Raw genomic sequence first — 16,590 nt, forward strand, 5'->3', positions numbered from 1 at the left:
TTACTCGTATAACTTTTACTTTAAAGGCCCCCATAGACGCTCAGTTTTATCGCTCAGGCCGCCTGTGCAAACCTGGTTTGTGCAGGTATACTGGTACGTATCATAGAGAAAGTAATAAATATTTGTATTATATTTCTTTTTTATACTTATGAAGGAAATATATAAAAAAACTATATAAAATAATGCCATGTTTATAGTAAATATAAAATAAGAGTTATTGACAGGAATTAAAAATCCCAGCTTATGAACACTTGATATAGTTATAAAACTAACGGAGATTGATTCGGAAGCAGTTGTTAAAAAGACTAATAATTTAAGAAGTTCTTTCAGAAAAAAATAAGTAAACAAAGTCTTAAAAAGCAAAAATTTAGCGTAAAACTGCACAGTTAAATTGCGCGAACTGGCCTGCACAGTCCGCCTGTGTTAAAGAACTGTGCGTCTGTGGGGACTCCAGCACAGTTGTTAGAAGGTCGAAAATTAAAGAAAACAATATTTTTTTTGGATTCGGCACATAAATAAACAGAAAAAAAATTGTGTATTTCTCCACTTGAATACAGGGTCCGGTAATAGTGCGTCGGGCATCTGTAGTTCCTATAATAATTATTTTCAACGGTAAAATACGAGACCAAAATCATTAGGTGGATTTGATAAAAAATTAATGTTGAAAAACACATACTATGTAATATAATATAAATATCCGCAAAACAGTTAAGAATTTTGAAATACTGTAAATACAAAAAATGTTCATCTTTTAATTCTCCATCTGACAAAATAATAATATATAGGGTGTTGTAAGAAAACTATTTTAAATTTTAAAAAGTTTGGCTTAGAATTTTGAACACCCTGTTTGGTTTAATATATTACGATATTTATAACAAAATAAGTACAGACCAACTATAGTAAATACCTAGGATAGTTTTGATTTCAGGACATTTCTTGTATTTTTAATAATTTTTTTAAAAAAAGGGCTGAAAAAATATTTTTTTTTATTTATTTATTAATATCTTTGAAACTCACAAAACATATTTAATAATATCTTAGGATTATGTAAAGTGATCAGAAAGGAAGCCAAAAATACTATAATATACAAGGTCACAATCCACTCACACTTTTTTGGACCATCCTGTAGATCTTAAAATATTTTCCTGAAATACATCCTAATACATACTTTTGGTTTGCACTTAAACAAAATTCCTAAGTTTTTTATTATAGGAGCTACGACGCACTAATACCGGACTCTGTAGATCAATGATTAAAGAATACAAGGACATGTAACGCCCATCGCTGCAGCAGAATTTCTGATGTTAGATGCCATTTTTTTGGTTGTAACGAATGAGTGATCAGTTGGTCATCAGCTACAATTTTAGCGATTTTTTATAGTTTGTGTGTAGTGTGTAGTTTATCAAAAATATAAATTTCTCTTCAAGCAACTAAGTTAAGAAAAATATGTGCCACGGCACTGTTTCGTGGTATGGTAACAATTTGGTCTCGGCTGTTATTAGTCCTTGTATTCTTTCGTCATTGATATAAACATATTTTTTGAGTAATTTCATTAGGACCCATGTATTCTTGGTTGCATATTCACCAGCCTCACACTAATAGACCTTACTGCTGATTACGTCTGATTCTTTTTGAAATATTCAGCACTTCTAAACGAAACTCTAATTTTTCATCAATTGTGAACGTTCGTACTGTGGGAAGTAGCGAATCGAAGAAAGCTTTATCATCATCGATTGGTTGAAATTCAATTGGTGTACTAAAGTAGTCCGAAATGACGCTTTCTCTTCTGTACTGCTCCTGAGGCTGCTCCTGAGTAGTGGAAGACGCGCTGTATTTTGTGCTCGAAGCTTGCTGATTGATTTCAACTTCTGTCATTCTTTGATCGTCCTCAACTTCAGCGCTGTCTGCGGACGACCCGTCCATGTTGGTCGATTCATCTTCAGATTTAATGATTGATCTAGACTTGGAACCAGACAAGTCGAGGAACGGTTGTAAGAATGAAAGCTTGTTCGCATAAACGTATTTTCGTGTTTTCAGGCAACCGCGAACTCGCTTTTTTTCACTTTTTACGTATGTGTCTCTGATGTTTCTCCATTTAGCTGTTAGTCTCCTCACTGAAATTGAAAAAAAATGTCGAATCACATTATGTCAAAGTAATAAAGAATAATTTTAAATCGTTATATCTTTAATCTACGACAATGTCATTATGACACATTTAACTTTGTCACTTGGATGTCATTATGGCTTTCATAATAGCACTAGTGCTATTATGAATTCATAATAACACGCCATGATAACACGCAAATTTTAAAATAAGAAACAAGCAAAAAAGGTACCTAAATACGTTTATTTATTGTAAACATTAATTATAATATCAGTACAATTGGTTAAATGAATTCCAGACGATGACAGGTGAGTTGAATTTTTAGAAAGTAAATTTATTTCCAGAGTGCTTGAACTTGTTGAAGACCCATCATTGCCAGAAATGTTACCCAAAATATTACATGACACTTTTTTCTTATTTTCTTTGGAATTTTCTATATAGCTCTCTGCCACTGTGTTAGAGCGCCAACCACCATGTCTTTTAACAGTTAATAAATCCACTCCTGAATCTGCAAGCAACGACGCAGACGATCTACGGAAACAATGTCCAGTGTATTGTTATGGATTTGGAAGAATTAGGAACAATGCTATTTTATACGGCATTTTCACTAAAGTATTAATGCCAACGGGTTGCTTAATACGTTTTCTATTTCTGTACCCCACAAAAAATCGAGTATGCTCTGTGTTGCTTGGCCGCATAGCTATATATCTTCGAACCATTTCCACCATATTTATTCCTTCAACATTCCCTTTCGTTATAAAAAAAATCTCGTGATATCTTTGTTTTCGTAAATGGAATAATGACATGAATGCATTGTCCTTTATCTTTAACATTTTGCAGCTGCAGATTTATCAACTCGATACGCCGGCAGGCTCCCGCAAGTCCCACTATCAATAATACTTTTGTCAGGAAATAAGTTTTATCATCGGCTTCCAACAAAAAACGAGTTATGTCTTCTTTTCTTAAAATCCTCGATTTTTTTGACCGAAATCCGTCCGATTTTCTTTTTAGAAATGCAATTAAATGGACGTACTTACTAATATCTGTGTTTTCTTCACTGATATAACTGAACGTAGCATGGAATAATATACCCAAAGTGATGAAGCCTTTCTATGTTTTGAAAGATATTCAAAACATGCCAGGAGAACCTTTTCGTTACTACTATTCTTGATTCCTTTCCCTTTACACCAATCTTCAAGTTTTACATAGGCTTGCTCGTACGTTTGTCTTGATTTTTCGGGAAGTAGGGAATCGACAACGTTTTGCGCAATGCCTTCAATATCCGAAGGCACACTTTCAGAATCAGAATCACCCATATTAATATTATTTTTTGCTTTTTGCTAAAACTGAACGTTTAACACAAAATTGAACATCAATAATTGAGTTGTCAAAGTCAAAATGGAAACAATCAACAAGCACTGTTACCACGGCGTCGACTAATATGGGCATCTGATAATTTTGAATTTTAATTTTTATGAGGATATCTCTGATATTTTAAATTAAATCAAATCTTTTTGGGTCGTCTCTCGTGTCGCGTCGTAGATTAAATTTTGAATAATACACGTTCGATACGAACTTTTTAATGAAACTTGTGCAACTAAGCCGTAACGTTACACGCGTTTCATTATGATGTTCGTATCGAACTAATATCATTAATAACTATTAAACACCCGCTACACTATGCCCGAAATGTTTCACGAAATATTTCGCGAAGCATTTAGAGGCGGGGAATATTGGCTTGGCATGGCTGTAAATTCCGAAACAGATCGAAATCGACCGAGAGAAACCGTGATTGTCTGTTTGTTTTTTATTATTATTGCAATTGTGTCGGGAAATGTTTCAAAAAACGTTTCGATCAGTTTATACAAAATTTTTATAGCACGCATACATTCTTCGTACTACTTCGCGAAACAGTCAAGGGCAAACTTTGTGGTGGCTTCAGAAAAATAACTAAACAAGGAGTATGAATAAATATCATTAGTTTGTAATGGAGTGTAATGTAACCTACAGGGTGGTCCCAACTGTATTCCGATAACTTCAGCAGCATATTCTACACATAAAAATAGGTAAAAAAAGTTCGTAAAATCGATCGTTCGTCCTAAAATGCTTAGGTTCGCAGATACAGGATGTCGAAGTTTCATTTTAAGGGTGTCAAACTATTAAGTGAAAAATATACATTTACGTTTTCTACGTAAAAAAGTCTCTTGGTGAAATTCATTGAGTAATATTTCTGGAGATATTTGGAATCGAAATTATCAATACCTGTCATCATTGACATAAATTAAACACGTTGAGTATATAGTTATTAGACTGAAATCATAAATTTGAAATGTTTTTGTGCCAAAAGTTCAACAGAAACTATTTTATCATCATTTTTTCGAAGAAAAATTTAATAATATAATATTTTATATAATAATTATAATATTATCCTAATATTATCGTTGCTTCAGAAATTATTCGTTCAATCAACTCGATATATTTTGATGATGTTACCAATATTATACAATACTACTATTATATTAATCAATTAAGGCCGTAAACAATCATAACATATCAAATTTTATATACTAATTCGTTATAATAAAATTAAATAATAAAAATATTGTAATTATATTCCTGCAGCCTGCAGATTAAGTGAAGTTTGGTTCTTAATACTATCTACCACAGAATATCTAGCTACGCAACAGAAAGATACTCGAAATGGCAGAGCTAAAATTGCACAAATAAAATACTAGATGGCGCGACAATATCATAATCAGAATATAATTGGAAATGTTGAACTTTCGGTTTTGGATCGATGCGGATCGACGGCCTTGAAGCTCGGGTAAATATGCACAGTTGCCAGATTCAGAAAGACTTTAATTGGCATCCCATTCTTTTTCTGGTTTATAATTATGGAGTGTAGAGTTTATAATAGTTTCTTTCTATTTTTCTTTTCTTGTCGGATACACTTATATTAATTATTCGTTTGGCTTTTAAGATAGTTTTAAGTATATTATTACAAAACATATACTCATAAAATACATTTTTAATATACACTACTGGAGCGTCTTTTTCAATGTTGTTTACCTTTTATATACAGCTACAGCCAATAAATCGAGTGTCTTTGTCAATATGGTCTTTATTTCTAATTTACTGAATAACACGTCAACAGAAACATGGTAGTGCGATGCACTCCCCCTTAAACACCAGGCAATACTAAGTTTTTGTAAGCTTTTCGGCTGCGCTGTGGGCCTACGTGACTTCTGCCTTCTGCCAGCGACGCGCTCCCCGCCGGCGGCGATCAAGGTCCTGCGCTAAGGCCTTGTACGCATCGTACGTCGTACGGCTTTCAAAAACCCAACATGCCGCCCCCCTTGAAAGCTTGTCTTTCAAAAACCTTAACCCTAATTCCTAAAATCTATTTTAAACACTAAATCCTTAATGTTCCTAAAATTCTTATTAATTACTGCCTTCAAATGGTAGAACACATACACGAGAAGTAGACCTCTTTATTAAACCACTCGCGGTTTTAAGCGACACAACACGACATATCCCGTCACTACCCGTGTGTAACTCCACTACTCGTCCTAACTGCCATTTCATGGGCGGAGTGTTATCTTCTTTCACCAACACCATGTCATTAATCTTTATAGAGTCCGCTCTTATGCGCCACTTAGATCGCTGTTGCAAGTTACCCAAATACTCCGTTTGCCATCGTTTCCAAAAACTTTGGATAAACTGAGTCAATAACTTATACCTTTGTAAGCGATTTGGATTATGACCTTTTATATCTTCTTGAGGTAGAGCAGAGGGTGAGCTACCCATTAAAAAATGACCTGGCGTTAAAATTTCCAAATCATCCGCAGATTCACTTACAGGAGTAATTGGCCGGGAATTCAGACATGCCTCCACTTGGGTTATCACTGTATACAACTCTTCAAACGTCAACTTCTGATCATTTAAAACCCTCTTTAGATGGTACTTTGCGGATTTCACCGCAGACTCCCACAAACCCCCAAAGTGCGGCGAACGCGGTGGAATGAAATGCCATTTTATAAATGAATTTGTAAAGTACTGTGAGAAAACCTCCTGGTTACCCTTATCCTGTAAAAATCGACTAAGTTCCGTAAGTTCATTATTAGCCCCTATAAAATTTGTCGCATTGTCGGAGTACACATTCCTACAAAGTCCCCTACGTGCGATGAACCTCTTAAAGCAGTTAAGAAAAGCTTGGGTCGTTAGATCAACGACCAATTCTAGGTGGACCGCCTTAGTCGCGAAGCATATAAAGACGCATAAATACGCCTTGGTAATAACAGGTTTTCTAACTGTGCCTGATTTAACAAAAAATGGCCCTGCGTAATCAACCCCACAATTTTCGAATGGCCGACTTGGAACAATACGACTGCTTGGTAACTCCCCCATGTATTGCCTAAAATCCTTTGGTTTTGCCCTAAAACATACAATACAACGCGATAAAACACTTCTTATTGTTTGACGACCTAATATGGGCCAGTATTTGAGACGCATTACTGCTAAAAGCGCCTGCGGACCTGCATGTAAATGCTTGTAGTGCTCACATAGAATGATTAACCGCGTGACGTCGTGTTTATTTGGAAGTATTACCGGAAACCGCTGATTATAACTAAGATTAGCCTTGGCTAGCCGACCTCCTACCCTTAATAGCCCATCCTTGTCCAAAAACGGATTAAGAGACAAAATTCTACTTCGTCTATCCAGCCCGCATCCCCCTTCTATGGCCTTAATTTCAGCACCAAAAACTTCACGTTGAACTAATGCGATTACCACTGTCCATGCTTTATCAAGCTCCTGTACCGTTAATGGACCTCTTCTAGGTGGTTCCCCTCTTTTAGAAGCCCTGCAATTTTGCATAAATCTTAAACAATAAGAGAATGTTCGAAGTAATTTATTGAAATTCGAGAACCTTCTAAGCACCTTATTAAGATCCGTCACGATATATGAATGTTTTATGATCTTCTGCTCAGGAATGACATCAACACTAGGAATATGAGTTTGAGGAAAGTAATTCTCTTCGCGAGATAACCAGAATGGGCCTTCCCACCATAATAAATTTTCACTTAAGCTGTCACAGTCAGTACCCCTGGAGACCAAATCCGCCGGATTTTGCTCTGATGGTACATGACCCCATTGGTTGCCTCCGCTGAGGGTTTGAATCTCCGCGACCCTATTTGCCACGAATGTTGTCCAAGTCGAAGGTTCCCTTGACAACCAAGACAGCACAATGGACGAATCCGACCAATACCTTATTTGAGACGGATTTATATCGATCGCTTGTAAAACTGCCTTAACCAACTTAGCCAACAAAAGGGCACCACATAATTCTAATCTGGGAAGAGATATTACTTTAAGTGGAGCAACCCGTGATTTCGAACATAACAACCTTACGTGACAATCTCCCTTCTGGTCTACTGATCTCACAAAAATACAAGCCCCGTAAGCCTTCTGCGAAGCGTCGCAGAAACCATGTATCTGAAAATCCCTAGACCCTGTGCATATAACCTGCCGTTCTATTTGAAACACCTTTAGTTTCTGAAATTCCTCTCTCAAATTTAACCATGGAACTAGAACACCTTGCGGAACTTCCTCGTCCCAACCTACCTTTTCCTTCCATAATAGTTGAAGTACAAGTTTAGCTTTAATAATAACAGGAGCCAACAGTCCCAAAGGATCGAATATCTGGGATATCAATGACAAAATTATGCGTTTGGTTACCTTATTGTCCAATAAAACACCATAATCTTCAGGACAATCGTAGTGCAAAGTATCTAGGTGTGGATTCCATCTGATACCTAGTGTTTTCGAAGTGCTATCTCTCCTGATATATAATGCTCCACATTTGGCTCATCGCAGGTTAACAGAGTTTCTGGTTTATTAGAACTCCATTTTCTCAGGATAAAACCACCCGAAGCTAACACCTGACTGATCCCTTTCTTAATCTCTCGGGCTTCTTCAACTGTATCTGCCCCTGTCAAGAGATCATCCATGTAAAAGTCCTTCATGATTGCCCTTCCTACTTTATCATCCTCACACTCCGAGAGTTGTTGCAAACATTTTACTGCCAAATATCCTGAACATGCCATCCCATAAGTAATTGTGTTTAACTTAAAATGTCCGATGGGTTCATCCGGGTTGAATCTCCATAAAATTCTTTGCAGATCCTGATCCTCCTCCGCAACCCAAACCTGCCTAAACATTTTCTCCACATCAGCTGTTATGATTACTGCATATTTCCTAAGACGTACTAGTATATCAAAAATATCATCTTGCAGCTTTGGACCGACCATTAGCTGATTATTTAAAGACACTCCAGTGTTAGTTGGTGCGCTGGCATCAAAAACAACTCTTAGCTTGGTGGTCAGTGATGTTTTCTTAATAACCGCGTGATGTGGAAGATAATACGCCACCGGTTCATTCATTTCCTTATCCGAATATACTCTAGACATATGGCCCAGTGAAAGATATTCTCTTATGAATGCGTGATACATTTCCTTCAATTCATTGTCCCTTTCTATTTTTTTCTCCAATGAAGAAAACCTTTTTATCGCCAGATTGACTGAATTGCCTAACTCTGGTACCCCGACACGTATTGGCAACTTGACAACGAATCTGCCATCTTCGCTTCGTTTCGTCGTTTCCGCGAAAAATCTTTCACATTCTTCTTCTTCCCTTGTTAGTCGTTTCTCATAACCTATTTCTTCTAGAGCCCAAAATTTTTCTAACTGCCCCTGAACCGAACAGTTAGATGAGAAATGACACCTTTTTGGTTGTGATTGCTTATGCACTTGCATTTGCCCTGGTTTTAAATGCATAGTCCCAGCAATCACGAATCCCAGCTTTGTTCCATGAAGTAGAGGCTTACCTTTACCTAATTCAACCTTCTCTGTGCCCAAAACGGACCAAAACACTGAAGCACCCAATAGCATATCGATCTTACCTGGTTCACCACAAGATGGATCCGCCAATTTAATGTTTTCAGGTAAATTAAGTGATTTTAAATCAATACTAACCGAAGGAATGTTGTTAGAAATCTCATCGATTACCAGGAACCCCACGTCAGCATTATATTGCGAATGAGTCGAATAAATCCTTGCAACTACCGAGTGATCAATGCTCATGGTTTCGGGCCCTATACCCATAATTGAACTGTTTATCCTTTTCATTGGAAGCCTCAATATATCACGAAACGCCTTGGTCACGAATGAAGACTGTGACCCGCAGTCTAACAACGCCCTACACTCATGCCATTTACCTTCTATATCCTTAACCCTTACAACTGCAGTAGACAAGAGAACCTCCGTAATTTCCTTTTTTACACCTTGCATCTCGAGACCTTTATCTTCACTACTATGACCGTTAAATACCTTTGAGCCACCTCCTTCCGCTGCGCCTTCCTTGGAATCCCGAGTTTCCTTACCTGAGTGCTGATTATCATGCAGCAGAAGATGATGTTTTCCCTTACAACGCCTACAACCTCCAGATGTACATGCATGCACCCTGTGTCCCAGTTTGAGACATTTCCAACAAGCATTTGACCTTGACACCACTCTCCTCTTGTCCTCCAACGACAAATCCAAAAATTGTTTACATTGCTGTAAACAATGTTCATCTGCCTTACAAAGTATGCAACTAAATGTTTTAGTTGTAGATCGGGGAGGGGGTAGGTGAGGTTTCCCTTTCCCTTGGTCATCAGTATTTGAAGATCTGATATTGGTTTCCCATACTGCACATTTGTTTACCAAAAATTTAAAAAAATCATCCATCGTAGCAAATTTATCGACCGAACCTTGTTTTTGCCACTCCTTCCTGGTAATAGGATCCAATTTCGATTCAAGCAAATAAATTAGTATTGGATCCCAGTGTTCTACGCCTAAACCCAAAGTTTTGAGTGCCCTTAAATCCTTACGCAGCTCATCTAACATTTTCCTTAACCCGGAATGAGACTCCTTTGTAAGACCCGGTACATTGCAAATAGAGTCAATATGACTAAGAGCGATTAACTTTTTATTTTCAAACCTTTCCTTTAAAAGATCCCATGCAACCTGATAATTTTCTGAAGACACCTCCAAAGAATGGATCACATCAGCCGCCGTACCCTTAAGCGCCCCTTTTAGATAATAAAATTTTTGAATATTAGTTAAAGACAAATTCGAATCTACTAAGGACTTAAAAGAATCGTGAAATTCCAACCACTGCTTGTATGAACCATAAAAGTTAGGTACTTCCATTGGTGGAAGACGTACTTCCGTTCTTGGAGCAGTTGAGTCCTGTGTACTCCCACCGTGCGCAAGTAAATTTAGGCGACCAAGAATGTCAAAATACTTTGTACCAAAATCATCGCGTTCAGCCACTTGCTCATCCGAATCATCCAGGTCCTCGATTTCGTCCTGGATGCTTTCAAATTCATCCCACCACGCCTCCGCTCTTTTAAGACGTATCGAAATCTCATGATGCTTAGAGGAGTCATAATTCTGAATAAAAGTTTCTAACCGTGTAAGCTGCCCTTTAATATTTCCCCTTTTTCGAGTCAATTTAGCTAGATCAGTCATCTTGACCCTTTACCTTAACCTTTACCTTAAAACCTTAACCTTTACCTTAAAAACCCTTATGAATGTTTACCTTACCCTTAAATTATCCTTAAATCTGACACAGATTCTTAACCCAAGTGCGCTGTCTTTACAAACCGTCCCTTACAAATATAAAACACAAATCAATTTAATAACTTACAAAAAATAATAAAAGAAATGGTACGTAAATTTGGAAAAACTGGACTTATAAATAACAAAATCTATTTAGAATTTAACCTTTTGTCCACCTTAATAACAAAAAATACAAACAATAATTAATTTAATGCACAAAATAATAATAAAATGCACAATAAAACAATTATGTGTACCAAATACATCAAAAGTAAATACTTATTTGTCAACTAAATCAACCATAAATATCTGTTTTTCGAATAAATCAAGCAAAAAATATTTATTTTGTCAAATAAGCCAAACGAAAAATATTTATTTTGACAAATATAAATCAAAGCAAAAATATATAAAATTAAAATTGCTCACCCTGTTGCGCACTGCACCTACCTCGGTCAGTATCCAATCTGTGTAGATAACCTTCAAATTTTCTTAAATGTCCTTAAACCTTAAATTTCCTTAAACCATATAAATGTCCCTTGACCTTCCTTAAATTCCCTTAACCTTCCTTAAATGAGTATTAGCCTGGTAGTCCTTAAAGTCACTGTATTATTTGTATTTCCTTGATGCACTGACCTGTTCCTTTTCTTCGATAAATGTAGCCTTGTAGCCGTATCCTTTCCTTAATTGGACTTTTCCAATTATCCGACTCGAAGGACCAAAAATGGAGCGTCTTTTTCAATGTTGTTTACCTTTTATATACAGCTACAGCCAATAAATCGAGTGTCTTTGTCAATATGGTCTTTATTTCTAATTTACTGAATAACACGTCAACAGAAACATGGTAGTGCGATGCACTCCCCCTTAAACACCAGGCAATACTAAGTTTTTGTAAGCTTTTCGGCTGCGCTGTGGGCCTATGTGACTTCTGCCTTCTGCCAGCGACGCGCTCCCCGCCGGCGGCGATCAAGGTCCTGCGCTAAGGCCTTGTACGCATCGTACGTCGTACGGCTTTCAAAAACCCAACAACTACCTTATATTGTTAACTAAATTGAAAATACCTTTAATTACCTTTAAAAATGTACAGGGCGATTGATAGTGATATTTATTAATGCTGGAAGGTTAGTAATGAAATATAAGTTTAATAATAAGGGAAATAATTTATTAAAATGCAGTACAAAAAATGTTAATACTGTGGTAATGACTAAAAAATTACTATAATAACAAATTTCTTCTGTTTGTCACGTTATTTATAGTATAGACCTAGGTAGATTTTAAAAAGTGACACAGGTACAATTAATAATATCATACTCGGCATAAAAGTTGCTGTCACGACATCGTACAATAAATTAAAATTCATAAAATAAATTAAAATTATTAATTAAACAAATCTTTATAAAGAAACGCAAGTATACCAAATTTGGGCCCAATCGCAATCCAGGAAATGATATCATAATATTGTACTATATTATGGTACCACTCGATATGCTTGAAGGTACCATAATATTGCAGTGTCACTGAAGATCCGTAGTATACCAAGTTTAAGCCCAATCGAACGCTAGGAAATGGCATCGTAATATGGTACTACATTATGGTACTTCTTATTGATATGCTTCATGGTACCATAATATTGCAATGTCATCAAAAATACGCAAGTATATATATATATATCAAATATGAGCCCTATCGAACATCAGGAAGTGGTAACAATATGGTACTATAGAAGGTACCACTTTATATGCTCCATGGTACCATAAAATTACAATGTCACCGAAGATACGTTGTATACCAAATTTAAGCCCTATCGACCGCCATGTATTTAATATGGTGCTATATTTGGTATGGTACCACTTGATATGCTTCATGGCTTCATGGTACCATAATATTGCAATGTCATCAAAATTAAGCAAGTATATATCAAATATGAGCAACCAGACCAAACCAAACCAATCGAACGTCAGAAAGTGATATCATAATATGGTACTATAGAAGGTACCAATTTATATGCCCCATGGTACCGTAACATTACAATGTTACTAAAGATAATTAGAATACCAAGTTTAAGCTCAATCGAACGCCGTGTATCGTAATATGGTACTATATTATGGTGTACTATTTCCCATAAAAATTTACATATAAAATGACAGCGATCTTCATTTTTTTTTCATTTTTTCTAACGCCGTTTTTTCCCGATCATACGCTATAAAGTATGAACACAATTGAACGTCAGGAAGTGGTATTATAATAGTAGAACAATATTTATTATATTGTCGCCGGATTACAATTAAAATTCAGGATTCAATTACAATCAAATGTCAGGAACTGATTGTAATTCAGCTCGTAAGATTTAACTCCATCTAACATGGCACGTTAAATACTTAAACGTTTGAAAAAAGAGCTCTGGTCTATTTTAATGTTTTAATGATGTAGCAAATTTGAAGGTAGGCTGTATCAGGAAGTATACAATATAAATTACACAATGGCAACACTGCACAAAATTCTTTTAAATTTCGTTTGTAGAAAACTGTTTTCTTCAAAATTTATCGCCCTCTATTATGTAGTAGCGAAACTACCGCATCAAAATATCTGATTTGGAGACAGGCTTTAAAAGCCTGTCTCCTTTTGATAGTTACAATTTTATGCATGTAACGAGGCTTCTGTTGCGTAGCTAGATATTCTGTGCTATCTACTATACGTATTATAAACGCGTGTTCAAATATTAATTTTGTGTAATACCTATAAATATACAAAATTAATTTTTTGTACCTGTTCTCAGATTTTATACATTTTCTACGCACTTTTCTACATACACCTAGAAAATTAATTTTCTACGCGTAGTTACCCAACCCTGGTTGTACCGTGTGTCCCACTAAGAATAGCTCTCGACTATATCTCGGAAAGTATTAGCCGTAGGGCTTACGGAAAAAAATATTTATAACTAAAGGAGCTATGAAAAATTGCGGAAATTGAAAAAACGCGCAATGTTTGTTAAATTGTAAGACAACGTCCCCTAGCGTCTACGTTCAAAAGCTTATTATTATTGTTTATATGGTATAATATAGAGTAAGAAACGTTCTTTTAAACGAGTCCTCGCTTGTTGGATTCCGATCATCCAGTCCAGAGTTATTAATATTCAAATAAAAACAGATCTAGCCTTCCCCCACCACTTTATTTTGGTAGATAGGGGAAAATGGTTCTAACAAAAAATATTCAAAATTTACTGAAGATTATGAAGCTGTTACTTATAGTACACCTTATCTAGGCAAAATTGTGTAAAAACTCCATTTTCTTATTTTTTGTTGCAGTTGCACCCCCTAGCGGTCGTTCTACAAACTTGAAAATAATTTCCAGCAATTTCCCATTGCCTCTTTAGTTACAAATATTTTTTTTCCGCAGCCGCTACGGCTAATATTGTCCGAGATACAGCCGAGAGCTATTCTTAGTGGGATACCCTGGACATAAAGGCTGATTTACACGCATCCAGCCAGCGGCAGGCTTCAGTTACCCTGATAACACTATTGGCATCGTAGTGGCATAATGTAATATATCCCCTTCTTCATGCCAATGATTGGCAATTGACACATTTCATACTGTCCGAGATACAGCCGAGAGCTATTCTTAGTGGGACACCCTGGACATAAAGGCTGATTTACACGCATCCAGCCAGCGGCAGGCTTCAGTTACCCTGATAACACTATTGGCATCGTAGTGGCATAATGTAATATATCCCCTTCTTCATGCCAATGATTGGCAATTGACACATTTCACACGAAAATGTGTTTACACGGTGCCATTAGCATCCCAGCAGTGCTAGTAAAGTGTTAACAAACAAAAAAAGAGTTTTGGTTTTATGTCAAATCGGCATTGCGCATGCCAGTGTGTCTTAATTCTAACCAACAAATATTATCGTTTCCGTTTTACTTCCTACTAGGTATAAATAATTTATTATATAATGCTTATTCGAAATAGAGATTAGCGAATATTAAATAAACATTCTTACGTATTTCTTCTTTTTTGTGTTTTCCTTTTTCATCGAAATTGTTATAAGCACCTCTAGCTATGGCCTCCCAGGCCATATCTCGTTTAGGTTTTTCCTTGTACGCTTGACAATCCGCATTCCATATTGCCGGATGACTTTTAATCATATCGATGAACCAATCTATCTCCATTTCATTGAGTATTAATAGCGAATCACACACAGTAAAGCAAAAAATAAAATAACAGTCAAAATGCCGGACGCACTCACCGCGTTAGTCCGTTACGTACTGCTTCATCTACGAGCTACGACACGGGATGCGGGTCACGGGACAGCGCCCGCAGCGGCAACCAATATCTCCTTAAAAACTGAGGCCTCAACTCTAGCGTATGACGAAACAATATTTCTTAAAACCAAAGAACATCGTCATAAATTATAGTATCCTTTTTCAGTAAAATTAGTGGATACATATACTGTTAAACGTGTAAGACAATAATGAACGAACCATTATTTGGAATAACAAAGACGAATATACTGATACTGATATACAGGGTCGCTTTTATGAATGGAAACGGTCGATTATTACGTAAAATATAGGAGGTATCGCAAAACATTAAGTAGAAAAGTTATAGGATTTCTAAATATCTATTTGCGAGTAATAAATTTAAGTATACAGGGTCGGTCGTAAAGTCGTGGCACATTAAAGTTTTCATTTTTTTTAAATAGAACTGCCTGTATATTACTAAATATTTCAATTATTTCTTCAAGTCTAAGCAAAAATCGAAATACACACAATGTACCTCAAAGCAACCGTTTCCGAGTTATTGGCTTTTGAAAATATCACTTAAACAATTCGATTTAATTAATTTCGATGTGTTTGGTTTGATTTAATGATGCCATTCTGCCGAAACTGTGATACTGTTGTAATGGGGTTTTAAATTCCTACTAGCTACTAGTAAATTTAAGTATACAGGGTCGGTCCTAAAGTTGTGTCACATCAAACTTTTTTTTTAAATGAAATCCCCTGTATATTATTGCTTATTTCAATTCTTCCTTCAGTTTTAAGCAATAATCGTAATACACAATGTACATAAATTGAAGAATTGAAATGTTAAACGAAAATTTTGTAATTCCCAGACTTGATATACTCTCATTTTATACATCTCTAAATGCTAACTTCAGAACTAATGTCAAATATTATTAAGTATCACAGTTTCGGTAGAATGGCATCGTTAAATTAAACTGAACATATCAAAATTAATTAAATCAAATTGTTTAAGTGATATTTTCAAAAGTCAATAACTCGGAAACAACTAAATGTAGTTTTCTCCACTACTTTAAATGTGACATCCAGTATTTGGTATCGTACTCGAATAAGGTTTAGTTTAATCTTTCTGTTTTAATATGCACATTCTAGACCTAAAATTCATATTAAATTTACATGGAGTCATAAACAAATAATCTGCATTATATTATATTCCTGTCTAAAAAGAGACACTTGTGTTTCCACACGCAACGAAAACACAGAGCGCTATCATTGTAGAAATTTCGACCCAAAAAAAAATGTTAAGAGAAGATTAAAAGAAGCTGAGTGTATATAATTATTAGAAGAAGAAAATCGTAATGTTTCCTCTTGAGAAATATCGGCTCTTTTGTTGCTGTTCATTTGCGCTTTCATCCAAAGAACTAGATATTATAATTATTTTCCAAAAATAATGCAACATTATCAAACCAATTAGTAAATTAAAAGACTTCAACTCAAAAATAAAATTAAATGCTACACATACTTTCCTCAAACAGACTCAAACCCACTGCCCACTAACTGCAGTTGATCCGACAAAACGAATGAATGG

The 16,590-nt window shown here is 35.8% G+C and overlaps 2 protein-coding genes across 3 annotated transcripts in view; one reads left to right on the forward strand and one right to left on the reverse strand.

Annotated features, from left to right (window-relative positions):
- The window catches only part of LOC115880428 (nucleoside diphosphate kinase A), a 191,670-nt gene that overhangs the window by 124,185 nt on the left and 50,895 nt on the right, over positions 1–16,590 (forward strand). The window lies entirely within an intron of this gene.
- On the reverse strand, positions 1,144–15,028 carry LOC115880427. Its single transcript, XM_030897629.1, has 2 exons — positions 14,762–15,028; positions 1,144–2,114 (listed from the first exon to the last, which is right to left on the reverse strand). Exons 1-2 carry the CDS (start codon positions 14,928–14,930, stop codon positions 1,606–1,608), a joined length of 678 nt encoding a protein of 225 aa, XP_030753489.1. The 5' UTR covers positions 14,931–15,028; the 3' UTR covers positions 1,144–1,605.

Source organism: Sitophilus oryzae, unplaced genomic scaffold (assembly GCF_002938485.1).
Source record: "Sitophilus oryzae breed Bouriz unplaced genomic scaffold, Soryzae_2.0 scaffold_1623_pilon_pilon, whole genome shotgun sequence".
Lineage (NCBI taxonomy): Eukaryota > Metazoa > Arthropoda > Insecta > Coleoptera > Curculionidae > Sitophilus > Sitophilus oryzae.

Excerpts from the sequence above, each read along its gene's own strand:
- LOC115880427 (XM_030897629.1), bottom strand. The coding sequence starts at position 14,930 with ATGGAGATAGATTGGTTCATCGATATGATTAAAAGTCATCCGGCAATA. Across the intron at positions 2,115-14,761 it reads ACACAAAAAAGAAGAAATAC|TGAGGAGACTAACAGCTAAA; the intron begins GTAAGAATGTTT and ends TTTCAATTTCAG.